Here is a 15,207-nt window from a genome sequence, read left to right on the forward strand (position 1 = left end):
TATTTTTGTGGTACAATGTTTTGGAGGTATTTTTGTGGTACAAGCCAACTCTATTACTAATATGACATAAATAATAATCTATGGTGTCTGATGTGGACAGGAAAATGTTGACTTGAAGGTAACATTTTTACACACTGTCATGGAACTTGTCATCCATTAGCTCTGAAGTTGTATCATATATAATCCAGTAAAACAGGAAAACACAACAAGTAATATCATTATAAAACCTCAAGTTTAATACTATTTTCTGGCATCTTTGCATAATATTAAACACATGTACTCAATTTTATATATGTACTTCCTTGACAGTGTTACATTATGTACATGATTTGGTTTATAAATACTACTCACTGATAAAATACTGTCATTATATAATATTTATCACATGAATATGTTCATTTATATATATATATATATAATAAAAAGGGATTAAATGTCCATGTGAAGGAAGTAAATATAGAAAAAATAAGATTAACGACCGACTAAAAAACTAGCTGCTTTCACCCTTCACAGGGCTCTTCAGGTTTATTCAAAAGAACAACGTCGTGACGTCACAATTACATGTCATCACACTACAATAGTAACGTGATGTCACGAAGTACACAAGATTGGTGGGCAATTTAGTGTAAAATTTTACTGTGGCCTGTTGAGACTTGGTTTTAATATTTTGATTAGTTGGTCTTCTTTCGTTTCTCTTAAAATAGTGTCTGATGAAAATAGTTGATACAAAGGTAATATCAAAGGTAATACTTGTACTTTGTGACGTCACGTTACTATTGTAGTGTGATGACATGTAATTGTGACGTCAGGACATTGTTCTTTTGAATAAACCTGAAGAGCCCTGTGAAGGGTGAAAGCAGCTAGTTTTTTTTAGTCGGTCGTTAATCTTATTTTTTCTCTCTCTCTCTATATATATATATGTTTATATACAGCACTGATTCATACTCAATTACCTCAAGTGTTCACAAATCATCATGTACCCCGCTGGTACGTTTATCAATATCACCATCTGTATGTTAATGTTGGACACCTATGAATATACTGGTTAGTCCAAAATCACGCCCTATCTTTCTTTTAAAATACTTTTGATGAGTAACGCAGCGCCATAATTATATATAAGCTCCCATTTTGTTTGTGAATCGAACCCCAATTGAAGGTGGAACCTGTCTTTATGTTTCTTTCCTCTATAACAATATGAACTGCAGTCAAAGGGAGGTAACTCCTCAAAACTACAATATTTACTGTATCATATTTCATAAGGATCATATTTAGTGGGAGTTGAAATTGTCTTCTCTGCATAATGAAAACGCTTCAAAATAATGAAAATAATACTTATCCTCTTGAAATAAAATAATTTGAAATGATAAAATAAGTCTTATTTAACACTCAGGTATTATGTTTTACTTACTTTGTTTTGCACAAGGTTGTAAGGTGATAACTCAAAGTTGATACAGGCAAAATTATCAATCTTAAACATGATGGTATATGATAATATTAAATTATAGATCATGAATCCGTACAACTAAGAAAATGTATAAACTGCTATTTAGATCAGTTTTAGTGAAACATTGCACAAATGTTGGTAGAAAAAGTTTCCCCTCAATTTGATGTTTGGAAATAAGTACCGGTTATGTTTTGGTGATCAATGCTCTTAAGTATATTTGGCAACTAAATACATGTAAAACTATTAAATATATCACACATTTTATCATGTATATGTTTTTATACTACATGTATTACTATAACATATATACAACACAGCAGAGTCAATGTTGTAGGTCGCTATTGTACTCACTCGGTTCATACTGATACATGTAAGGATAAGTTCAGTGAAATGAATCCCTGATGAGGAAGAAACAATGTCATTAAACTTCACAGTACAACTTTAACAGTTCCTTTTCATGACCCATACATCCCATACAAATCCACACAACCCATACACACCCCATACACCCCATACACACCCACACATCCCATACACCCCATACACCCCATGCACAACCACACCTCCCATACACCACATACACACCCACACAACCCATACACACCCACACATCCCATACACACCCACACATCCCATACACCCCATACAAACCCACACAGCACATACACACCTTATACACCCCATACACACCCACACATCCCATACACACCCACACATCCCATACACACCCACACATCCCATACACCCCATATATCCCATACACCCACTACACAACCACACCTCCCATACACCACATACACACCCACACATACACACCCACACATCCCATACACATCTACACATCCCATACACACCCACACATCCCATACACACCCACACAGTCCATACACAACCACACAGCCCATACACACCCATACACCTCCACACATCCCAAGCACACCCACACATCCAATACACACATTCCAATTAAGAACAAATTTTAGAATCAGACGGGAAACTCTCAACCTTTCTGAATAAACAACCAATAAAAACAGGATGAGTGGGTGCACACAAATCTATACCCCCTAGCCTAGCTAAGCTGTGACGACGATATTCAGGACAAGATGTACGATGTAGGAAGAAATCGTCTGTTTCAATTAAGCATATCAAGCTGATCCTTTCACCCATGTTTTGATCTCTGCAGTCATATTAAGATTTCAGACCTGAGTATTATTGAATTTGTTTTCTTTTGAAGTAAATATAGTAACCAGTTATGTAACAGAAAATCTAAAACGATATGTTTGACCCAGAGATTTGTTGACATCTGGTTGGCATTTCTTGAGGAGTAGCTTTTAATCTCTTAATAGCATTCTGGATCTTGTCCAATGCCCTCTAGTGCAACTGGGCTAGGGAGCTAGCATCCCCTAAGGAGATTTTTTTAATGTACATGTACTGTATATCTTAATCCAACTCGATCATCTCAGGGTATTTAAATCAACCACTTTGCCCGAGTGGTGCTACAGAATTATGAAAATGACTTAAAGTCTGCTGAGTTATACTTTAGTAGTATTTTCAAATAGTTGATTTTTTCAGAGAAAGATATGGACAACCATTTTTCTCATACAAATTTTTAAATGAATTCATCCTGTCCTAATTATGGGGTCCATTAATATTTCCTGTTTTGTAAAAGTTTGAGTAAACAAGTCTTGCACATATTGCACAGTTAAAACATTAATTAATTTTACAACTGGATCTGTCAGAAAAATGTTTACCCTTACAACCCGCCATTTATATTTATTCAGTATATACCCTTGTATATTCTAGGAACACACAACTATTTCTGATAGACTCACCTATACATAACAACCTATGAAATATCATTGTGAATAAAGTCCCAGTTTTACAATCATGATTTTTGGGATCTCCGTATAATGAAACCATTTCAGCTACCTTAACATTCTGTAATATCTCTCTCCTTTCCAAAATAGTCCCATACCATTTAAACATATAAAAATATTTCACGTCCAACGATTTTGGACTTTTATGATTTAACAGATTATATTAAATGATTGTAGGATTAGAATCAGATTGTATAAATTGTTACACAAATAAAACTAAAAACTAAAGGGAGAGTTCCAAGAGGGAGATAATTCTTATAAAAATACCTCTTTGTATATGAACAGCAGCATATCGCTTCCCCCATAGCTTACTATGTAATAATAAAAGAAAATATACACAATTAACATAAATTGAAATCTCACACATCTGCTGGGACACCTAGATTTTATGACAACTTTTGAGTATCAAAATAACTGAATTAGAATATCGCTACACAAGTTTCAATTTTGTAAAAATGACCATGTTTTCATTTATGTTGAGGTCAAAACTGCCGGCACTTTATTTATGCTGGTGATATAATTTTGGCAGATATCCACTTTGCCCATTCCCCTAGTTTTCTAACATTGGTATTAAAAGTTTAATGATATCATTTTCTACAAAAACTGAAAATTTTAACTTTACTATTTTAACATACAGTCCTTAAAAGATGCAACATTTTACAACTTGATATTTTAAAAAACTACATATCAAAAGATAAAAAATATTGTGACTTTTTCTTAAAATATATTGAAGTATTATCACAAAAAACAACAAACGGCATAGACATAAAATATTAAGAAACTCAAAATAAAATATATCTCAATCTTACATATATTGATTTAAATGAGCAACGTTTTTCAGAAATGATGATACAGTATTGCAAACCATGGTTTAATTAAAGCTACAACAAGTTGGAAGTTCAGCCTAGCATGATCTTATATAACTTATCAATTATCAATGCAACAAATACCTGTTCGTTTATACAATTATAAACACAGTCACACTTGTTAAACATTAAGGTTTATTTATTGTTCAACCACCAGGCTAGGTGTTGCTATGAAAAAAAGCACTTCCAGTTCTGTTGGTATGACAACCTAGGCTTCCAATTCATAACAAGTTGCCAGGCAACTCCAACATTTTTTTTTACAAATTCTGAAAGAGAAAAATAAATTTAAAATGTAGTTCACATATGCTTTTGGGAATTCAGTTATCAATACTGTTTCAGTGAAACAAAATTTTGTACAAATTTTACAAATCTTCTCATGCAATATATTAATAGAATCTCTCACCCCCTTGGGGGTGAGATAGGGGAATCTCAACCCGAGGGGGAAGATTCTTATGTTGCCAAAAATGAGGCTTTGCCGAGTGTTTGGCAACTTAAGAATCTTTCCCCGAGGGTTACAAGGAAATCTCACACCAGTAAAAGTGCGGATACACCTGTCCAGGGTAAGAGAAAACAAAATCTAGAGGTCTACTGTTATGGGAAAGATACATAGTTCTATAGGTGACAAGTACTGTACATACTGTAATTCTCTTTATTTTTACAAGAATTTATTTCCATGCATGGGTGTGCATTAGCCAACATTCTCGAAAATGAAGCAACTGTGGATACAACAACATGTATTTATTGCATTGTCATATAACTGAACATAAACATTCACAAGGTATTTGAATTCATGATGGCCACACAAATTTAAATGAAAATGCATCCCACATAATCTGTAAGATTTAGAGTAAATTGATTCTTACCACTACATGCTACGCACTAATGTACCAAGCTGTTCCACGTCATCATAAAGTTGTCTTTGTGTCGTCCTGGTGAAGAAACAGAGAGACTACATTGTAATACTGTATATTGTGATACGTATAAAGATTTATAGAAAAGGAAAATCACTGTTTACAATTTACCTAGAACAAACAAATCTAAATATGCCTGTTAGCTGTTTTTGTAGCAGAAAAATAAGATCATTCATAAGTAACCTAAAATCATCTTTCTTTCAAAAGCTGATTTGACAACTTACATAAGTTTTTCTTAAGATAATAAACCCAAGTGGAAACAAAAAATAAATTTAAAACCAGTCAAGTTATCAATAGGATGGAAATGCAATGAATCATCAGACCAAGATTCAAACTCCTATCCACTGATCATGAACTCAACTAAGCTGTCTGTTTCACTATTTTTACCAGTCTTTAAGCTCTGAGAGTCAGCCTGGGTTTGGGCATTTCTTAACCATATTTGGTACATAAAACACTATTTACAGCCAACTGGTTTGTTTACACATTTTCTACAACTACAGTTGTCAAATGCACTTTTTGTAACAGAACAGGAATTGAATACAATATAATGTGAGTCTTAAAACTAATGTCGGAGATTTAAGATTAAATACCTTCTTTGATTCTGTCTCAGCATCTTCTGCCTGCACGCCTATCACAACTGATATATCCTCTGGTATCGTGTCAGTTTTTGCTGAGCCATTCTGCCAAATCAATAACTTTAGTGTTGAATTCATAATGCTCTCCTTTACCTTAATTTGCTATTCATTTAAACATTAACTTTGATAATGAAATCTTATTTCAAGTGAAAGAACTATAACAGATACACAAAATTAATGGTAATGAATTAAAAGAATATTAGACACTTTCACAAAAAAGGGAAACTGTGCCTAATAGCACTGTAGGTAAATCATTCCTATATTTTGGACAACTTTAGGAGAACTATGATGTTACCTTGGCCTTGCGACTCATCCACCTCTGGTGTCGTGTTTGCAACACCGCATCATGTATTGACACAAATAGATTTTCTGTGGCTAGGACCTCAAAGAACCCCGTTTTATCAAACATCTCGCGCACACCCGCTGCAAAAAGGAAATGTCAAGTTTAAAATATTGGATTTCACTTATAAAAAACAGAGTGTTGAGTTTAAAATATTGGATTACGTTTATAAAAAACAGAGTATGTATTACAATTATTCTAAATAGCATTCAATTTGCTAAAAAAATGTCCATTTTTCACTGATATATTCATATTGAAAATATTTGTGTATTCTTAGTAACAGTACTCAATTCCTTCCATTTATCATTATGTATATCAGTACAATAGATTTCTCTTATATGTTAGTAGGATCATTCCTTTTCAAATTATCTCACAGAATTAAAATGATGTAAAATTGTTCAAAAGTAAAACTTCATAAATTATATAATAGAGCGCTCAATAATCTTCAACAAAATCTGTATACATTTGTAACTTTCCATCACAGCATACATCTTCTATACTTACATTTACAACAAGTTAAATATATATTGATATCTACAGCCTTGAATTCATTTATCACCTGAAAAAATAAAATAAAAACAAATTTGAAACAACTAGAAAATCAAAACATACACATTTCATGTATAGAGAATGCAACACACTGTTCAGAAAAGTAGACATGCAACTAAAAAATAAAAATAAACCAATGTCACTGTAACATGTGCACAGTTGAACCTTTATATAATGCCCTGCCATTTCATTTGCCATTGTGCTTACAGCCGTTGTAATTCAGGATTCACTTTTCCTTATTTTCTTTATGATTTCTCTGCATGCATGTATCTGTCAATATATTACCAACCCAGTTATGAGATTTCACAGTACATGAACCGTTGCAATTTTTGTGGTTACAATGACACTGTGAGTTTCAGAACTGGGAATTTATATTTGTAACAGCAAACCCCATACTTTTTTATTAACACAATGTATAGAAGACACAAGCCATTTTTGCCTGTGCCCCACTTTGACCATCAATGCACATATCAGAGAAACTAACTTAAACGCAAAAACTTAATGTTGATGGAGATGCTGACAAAGTCAATGGACCATGAAAGGTTGGCCGCATTCAGCATTTGATGCATGGGTTGAGATATACTACCTAAGATGCATCTATGGTCCAAGTTTGGTTGGTCTAGTGCTTATATATACTTGCAATGAAAGTAACTTAAATGTATGTTGTAGTACTTCTTTAATGGTATTACATCTCAAGGGAGATGGCTTTATATAAGATTTAAAATCTTGTTGCCAGATCCTATTAATATTTCTATAAAAAACAAGAGGCCCAAGGGCCTTAGCGGTCACCTGAGTTATATCATAGGTACTGGTAGCTTTATTTTATTGTTTAGATGTGATGTGGAAATCAGCATGTAAACTAAGTGAAATACAATACTTGTCATGTCATCAAAGGATAAGAATTTTGAAATATTGGTAAATGTTCCCTTTGAGGCCCCGCCCTAGCCCCTGGGGATGGGGCAGAAAACTTTACCCCCTCCCCAAGCGGTAACGGATGGCACAGGGGTCCTGAAATTGACAATTTCAATAAAGCTGCTGATGATCTTTCTATCCATGCACTGAAATTGACTGTAGTACCTCTGAGTCTGGAGAAGAAGATTTCTCAAATATTGGTAAATTTTCCCTTTGGGGCCTGCCCTGGCCACTAAGGTTGGGGTAGGAATCCCAATTTTACATTTTAAAACCATCTTCCTCCAAGGATAATTCTCACCATGTAAGCAAAATTTCCTACAGAAAATTGTCAAAATATACACAAAAGTGTTTCCCTATATAAACTAAAGTAAACTTTACCCCCTCCCACATGGAGAAGGGATGGCCCGGGGGTCCTGAAATTGACAATTTCAATAAAGCTCCTGATGATCTTTCCATCCATGCAGAGAAAATGACTGTAGTACCTCTGAGTCTAGAGAAGAAGATTTTTGAAATATTGGTTAATTTTCTCCCTTTGGGGCCCCACCCTGGCCCCAGGGGTTTGGTTAGGAATCCCAATTTTACAATTTTGTAGTCTTATCTAGCAAGGATGATTCTGACTAAGTTTGAAAAAATTCCATCCACTGGTTCTTGAGAAGAAGTTGAAAATGTAAAAAGTTTATGCACGACGCACGACGGACGACGACAGACGGAAAGTGATCGGAAAAGGTCACTTGAGCAAAGCTCAGGTGACCTAAAAAGGTAACTTAGTCTCGCTTCCGCTACTTCGTGGTGGCAAGACAATAAAACTGTGTAAAACTTACCACCAATACACAGTATCAGTATGTGTGAGGACTATAACGTTTCTGTTAATGAATGGTCTAAAGATAAAACTTCCATTCCTTAACTTGAAATAATGTAAGGACATTTTAAGGATTAATTGTTAAAATCGATGAAAAGCTGTCCATGGATGAGCATAGAATTCAGGTGTGACCCTAATCTGCACAATCTGCATAGGAGGGTTTGTGAGGGTTTGTGACCATAGGCCGGTACAATCTGTACAATTTGGGGAATATAAGGTTCTTAGTTAGTACTGTGTTGTGACTACTTACAGCTTTCAATGTTTTGATTCCCATGGAGTCTATGAAGCTCCAGTTGGAGCAGTCGATGATGACTGTGGAGAAGTCTACCCTGGGTATAGATGGGTCGTCCTTGTGGTTACACACTAACTCGTCAATGTTGCCCTATAAAATACCATTTCTATCAGGTTAACGATTCTAACATTACAGGTACAGAAAATGGTATTTGTGATTCACACAATATACCTATCAAGTTTATGACTGATTACCAAAAGTTATTGTTTTTCAGCACAGTTAACCTCATTTAATTACAACTTACATGTATTTGAAGTCAATGTCTTATACATTATAAATATGCAAGTAGTAAGATGTTGTATACATTTTTTTCTAAAAGTTGTATGGAAGCAATTACCAAAAGTGATAATCATTTGTAAAACTCATTCCAATGACATTACATCCAATTATCTTAGACTAACAGAACGGCATAATGACCTCAATGACCTTGAGATAATAGGAAGCTCCTCTTAGTGGCCTTGAGATAATAAGTCACTCATATCAGTGAACTGAAAGATTATAAGCAGCTCACCTAGAGTGATCTTGAAATATTTAGACCCACCTAAATGACCTTGACATTTTTAGACTCACCTCATTGACTTTGAAGTAATAGAGGACTCACTTAAATGACAATGAGATAATATGTAATTCACCTAAATGACCTTCAGATAACTCACTGGGACTCACCTCCATGACCTTGAAATAAAAAGAGACTGACAAATCAGTAACCTTGAGATAATAGGTGACTCACTTCAGTAAACCTGAGATAAAAAGTAATTCAACTAAATGACCTTCAGATAAGGGACTCACCTCCATGACCTTGAAATGAAAAGAGACTCACCTCCGTGGCATTAAACTCCACATTTCGTGTCTTAAGTAGTTTAAGTTGGGCAGCTTTAATGTCTTTGTGTAGTTGTTTAGGGTTTGTTGTACATTTGTATAAACTGCTGCGGAAGTGGTCGACACTCACAAAGAACAGTGCATTCTCAAAACGGAATATTTTTACATCAGGTATCTTTACAGCCTGTGGAAGAGAATATCAAGTTTTTCCAAATTTTAAATTGCTTGATTTTTGGGACAAAAGAATATTCTTATATCTCAATGTTGACTGAAATGTTATTTTGAATAAAAACAAGAGGCCCATGGGCCTTAACGGTCACCTGAGTCCTACAATATTTATTTTTGTTGTTGAAATATGTACCAATTTGAGTAAAAAATAGTATAATGTTAACTTAACTTTGTCAGGACCATGAGCTGATCATTCCTAGACCAATTTTAAGTGAGATCGGCCTATTAGAACTTAGTAGCAAAATAGCGGCCATGGCAGCCAAATTGTATTTCTGATTGACCCGAAAAATAACAACACTTTGTCAGGACCATGATTCGATCATTCCTACAAAGTTTCAGTTCAATCGGCCAAGTAGATCTTTACTTTAAGTTTGAAATAGTTTACCAAAATGGCAGCTGTGGTGGCCATATTGGATTTCTGATCGACCTGAAAAATAACAACACTTTGTCAGGACCATGAGTCAATCATTCCTACAAAGTTTCAGTTCAATCGGCCTAGCAGAACTTGACTTTAAGTTTGAAATATGTTTTCAAAATGGTGGCCGTGGCGGCCATATTGGATTTATGATTGACCTGAAAAATAACAACACTTTGTCAGGACCATGAGTCGATCATTCCTACAAACTTTAAGTTCAATCGGTCCAGCAGAACTTGACTTTAAGTTTGAAATAGGTTTTCAAAATGGCGGCCGTGGTGGCCATATTGGATTTCTGATCGACCCAAAAAATAACAACACTTTGTCAGGACCATGAGGCGATCATTCCTACCAACTTTCAGTTCAATCGGTCCAGCAGAACTTGACTTTAAGTTTGAAATAGGTTTTCAAAATGGCGGCCGTGGCGGCCATATTGGATTTCTGATCGACCCGAAAAATAACAACACTTTGTCAGGACCATGAGGCGATCATTCCTACCAACTTTCAGTTCAATCGGTCCAGCAGAACTTGACTTTAAGTTTGAAATAGGTTTTCAAAATGGCGGCCGTGGCGGCCATATTGGATTTCTGATCGACCCGAAAAATAACAACACTTTGTCAGGACCATGAGGCGATCATTCCTACCAACTTTCAGTTCAATCGGCCCAGCAGAACTTGACTTTAAGTTTGAAATGTAAAATGTTAACGGACGACGGACGACGGACGACGGACGACGACGGACGAAAACGGATAGCAATAGGTCACTTGAGCTAAAGCTCAGGTGACCTAAAAACCATAAAACAAAAATAAAATTGTAAGAAACTTGTGCCTTATTTTCACTTAAGTTATCATTCTTCTTCCAGATTAAAAACCTCAAAGCCTGTGTAAAGTTTTTGTAGGTTAAGAAATATTGAAATGTTTAATAAGATTATCACATTTAAGAGGTTTCTAGAGGATAATTAACATAATGACAGATAGAAGTTTTCCTTTCTCAATGTACAGAAATGTCCTTCAAAATTCTTGATTTGATGAATTTAAGAGGTAGTGGACACTTACCTCTTTATACACAGACACATCCCGGTAGATATCTGTCTCTGGCATCTGGCCAAGCAAACATGAGTAAGGTCTGTAAAAATAATTAGATAACTCACTATTAGAATAAAACATAATATTTTCAGACTTTAAAAAAATAGCCAATCAGGTCACAGCATCTTGATACAAGAAAATTCCAGAGGGATCCTGGCATCCATCGTTGAAAGATCATGGAATGTTGGTTCTTTTCTTTGTTCTCTTCTTGAACAGGCACATCCAAGGGTATCGGGTAAACAAAGTTGTAATGTGAGCTAAGACTGGCTTGCTCTATGTTAGTGTTTCAAACTGTAGCAGCCAGGACTATGGTCCATGGAAATCATGCATACCAAGTTTTGTCATGATCCCTTAAGCACTTTTCGAGATAAAGACTCAAACAAAAATTGTCTACAGATGGACTTACTGGCTGACTGAATAACTAGCAGACAGATAACAGAAGACAAGAAATTTGATGCTGGATGGCCAAAAATATGCACATATCTTGGTGATTTTCAAACTTGTATTTAAACATAATGTAACCCTACCAAGCATTATCAGTGTCATATATTTTCACCAAACAAATCATCTGTACAACTTTATGTGGATGCCAATGTAGTGTGACGCCTGACAAGTACATATGATACCAATATGTCAGTTTAAAACAGATGGTCAGAATAATCTGCTGAAAGCAGACGACACAATGGCAGGTTTTTATTGGTTAATTATTGTATTAGAAATTCTGTAAATTAATGAGTTGAATGGCTGTGAACAAATCTGAACAGATTAGCAAGGAGCCTTGTTGTCATCATTGTTGTCAGCTAACTTATTTCTATTACCCTCAGGTTTCACAAACAAACCTCATACAAATTGTTCAATTGCATAAAAAAGAAATACAATATTTGTTGAGTGTGATGACATAATTGTTTCATCCAGAATTTGACCAAACAGGACTTAAAATGTTACCTCTGAACTCTGTATACAATGGTTAGTATAGCCACTCCAACACCGGTCATCAAGCCAAGGTCAACGTCCAGCACTGCCGTGGCCAGGAAGGTTACGATCCAGATTATCTACATCAGGACACAATTATTAAAGTCTAATATGAACTATTATGCAGGTTTGCACAGCATAGAAGGGGTCTGTCTTTCATCTCGATATAAGTAAACATTTGAGCAGATGTAGTATAGAATGTATATAGGGTCCATCAGTTCCCTATCAACATTAATTCACAGGGCCATCTCAGTTCTAGACGGTCTTATCACTAGACCTCTCCCCTATCTGCAGGTCATAATCACTGGTCATAGAAAGGACATGCATCCAACCAATCAATAATGCAGGGGTCAAGATTATTCTTTTCTCTTACCCTGGACAGGTGTATCCGCACGTTTACCGGTGGGAGATTTCCTTGTCTCACCCTAGGGTTGAGACGGGGGTATTCCCCTATTCATAACAATGGTATGACGTCACTTCAACAATACAATGACGTCACGTCAACAATCCATCAACGTCACGTCAACACTGAATTGAGCATGTAACGTTATCATCACATTGTGTCTATGATACACATTGGGAGAACAGGGTAAGAGAAAAAGAATCATTCACCCCCTTGTGGGTAAGATAGAGGAATCTCAACCCTCGGGGAAAGATTCTTAAGTTCTATGGTCATTATATATCTATATGTCTTATTAACATAAGAATCTTCCCCCTCGGGTTGAGATCCCCCTATCTCACCCCCAAGGGGATGAAAGATTCTATTAATCTCGCAGCACAGCCAGCTGGGCTTTCTGACCTCCCATAACACCACTGTCCTGACAGCAACAGTAAAAAATGGGTCTCCCCTCGAGCTCTGTGCCTAATTCATTCATATCTCTCAGCTCAGCCAGCCAGACATTCTGACCTTCCATAACCTCACTGTCCTGACAGCAACACAGTTAACAGAGGGTCTCCCATCTTTGCCTAATTTACATGTGCTATATTGGGTATTGGTTCCTTACTGATAAGGGAAAGAGTATGAGATCCAATCCTAGGACCTAGCGTGGTCACATGACAAGTGCTCTTTGTTCTAACAGTTCTAGCCAACTGCCCAGTAGTTTTCTGATGGTCAAGCTATACAGTCATACCATCCTCCTCCCCCACCACCACCACCTTTATTATGTGTATTGGTTGCCTGTCACTGTATCATTCCTCCCTTGGTTGACCCTCGGTCAACTGAAACAGCTTCACTCTTCACTATTTGGGCCTATGGCAGTAAACTGGCATCATGTAATCACATATATAAGCAACTGAACTCTGACAGGTCAGAAAGGCTGCCTGATTGTAGCCCCAATGGTCTATTTTTAATAACTGTAACCTTGACCTTTAGATACTTTTTAAACCCTTATTGCTTATCTATATATATCACAGCATATCAATAATATGTCTTTAAAAAAGAATTAGTCTTTGGATTCCGAAATAAGGATCATAACAAATACCAACCCCGGCTAGTTTTAGTAAAAGATCAACCCACCTCATGGCTAGCTATTTTTAGTAAAAGTGATCTTGACCTTGACATTAGAAACTTTTTAAATCCCCTTTGCATGTGTACACTGTTTCTAGACATGATTGTGTAAAAGTAAAAAGTTGACGCCAGAAGGACAGATGACAGACAGACAGACGGACAGACCTAAGACGATTTTTTGGCCTTGAAGGCAGGTGAGCTAAAACTAGTTTTGTCATAAAGTACATATATATATTAGAAGTGTTTCTTTAAGATGGAGATACTTACAAAATCTATTTTCGACAGCCTCCATAGATTCGGGAGTTCTAGTAGCTGTTTAAACATTCCCTTCAATGCTACAATGATGATAGCTGCCAGAACAGCCTATAAATCAGAGGAAAAATAGACCATACATTATCATTGATTAAAGGTTAATATAAACTACAGGTGATTTACAGGTAAATGTCAATTACAGATGATTTACAGGTAAATGTAAATTACAGGTGATTTATAGGTAAATGTAAATTATAGGTGATTTACAGGTAAATGTAAATTAAAGGTGATATACAGGTAAATGTAAATTACAGGTGATTTACAGGTAAATGTCAATTACAGGTGATTTACAGGTAAATGTAAATTAAAGGTGATATACAGGTAAATGTAAACTACTTGAGATAATAAATAACAGGCAAAAAACATGCAGCTTACTAACAAACAGACTTACATAATATATAATACTCATGAATTAAAGCTTTAGTCTAACTATAAGTGAATACAAATTATTGGTGACTGAAAACTACTTGTAAAGATCAATTAAAGGTTAGTTATAAATACCAATTTCTGTTTAATTACAAATCAATCTAAAATGAAGATAAATGTTGGCTGTAAAATATGTATTGATTACAGTAGAATATTTGAGTAGTAACAAACAGTTCTTGGCTGTCATAACCAATTCAGAAATTTTAGCTTAGCAAAAAAGAACATTTTCTTCATGGAATTTTTACAAGATGAAACAATAGAAGCACATGGCAATTCCAAGTAAACAGATAAAAGAATTTTGATTTATTTTCTTGTTGGACATTATTTCAGGTTCCACAAACTACATGAAAAGATTGGTCAGAGTGATCTCACCTTAGGTAGGGTGCTGAAGTAGGGCCCCAGGAGTAGCAGCACGAACAACAAGAGAATGCAGGAAAACACACCAGCAATCTGAAACACACATTATCTCATGATGAAGGCTAATTTCATAATACTTCAATTTGTATACATGCTTACAATATATAAATACCTTTGCAATTACACATTTATTTTAGATTTGATATTAATTGTTGGAATTTTTAGAGTTCTGACCCCTCTCCCAAACCACCAACAACACTAAAGGGGTATTAGTTTCTCTTACCTGTGTTCTGACCCCTCTCCCAAACCACCAACAACACTAAAGGGGTATTAGTTTCTCTTACCTGTGTTCTGACCCCTCTCCCAAACCACCAACAACACTAAAGGGGTATTAGTTTCTC

General features: G+C 35.5%; 1 protein-coding gene across 7 annotated transcripts in view; it reads right to left on the bottom strand.

Moving 5' to 3' along the window:
- Window positions 1–2,329: 2,329 nt before the first annotated feature.
- LOC110447468 (prestin-like) overlaps window positions 2,330–15,207 on the bottom strand; it is a 126,011-nt gene continuing 113,133 nt past the window's right edge. For all 7 annotated transcript variants that reach the window (XM_021493309.1, XM_021493227.1, XM_021493473.1 and 4 more), the window contains 11 exons: window positions 14,822–14,899; window positions 13,979–14,074; window positions 12,178–12,284; window positions 11,203–11,272; window positions 9,506–9,688; window positions 8,644–8,775; window positions 6,578–6,632; window positions 6,029–6,156; window positions 5,689–5,778; window positions 5,051–5,116; window positions 2,330–4,453 (listed from right to left, as the gene is read on the bottom strand). In XM_021493309.1, the coding sequence (XP_021348984.1) occupies window positions 5,093–5,116; window positions 5,689–5,778; window positions 6,029–6,156; window positions 6,578–6,632; window positions 8,644–8,775; window positions 9,506–9,688; window positions 11,203–11,272; window positions 12,178–12,284; window positions 13,979–14,074; window positions 14,822–14,899 (963 nt within the window). In that variant the 3' untranslated portion in view covers window positions 2,330–4,453; window positions 5,051–5,092. The remainder of the gene's footprint in view (window positions 4,454–5,050; window positions 5,117–5,688; window positions 5,779–6,028; window positions 6,157–6,577; window positions 6,633–8,643; window positions 8,776–9,505; window positions 9,689–11,202; window positions 11,273–12,177; window positions 12,285–13,978; window positions 14,075–14,821; window positions 14,900–15,207) is intronic.

This window comes from Mizuhopecten yessoensis, unplaced genomic scaffold, assembly GCF_002113885.1.
Source record: "Mizuhopecten yessoensis strain PY_sf001 unplaced genomic scaffold, ASM211388v2 scaffold39, whole genome shotgun sequence".
Classification (NCBI taxonomy): Eukaryota; Metazoa; Mollusca; class Bivalvia; order Pectinida; family Pectinidae; genus Mizuhopecten; species Mizuhopecten yessoensis.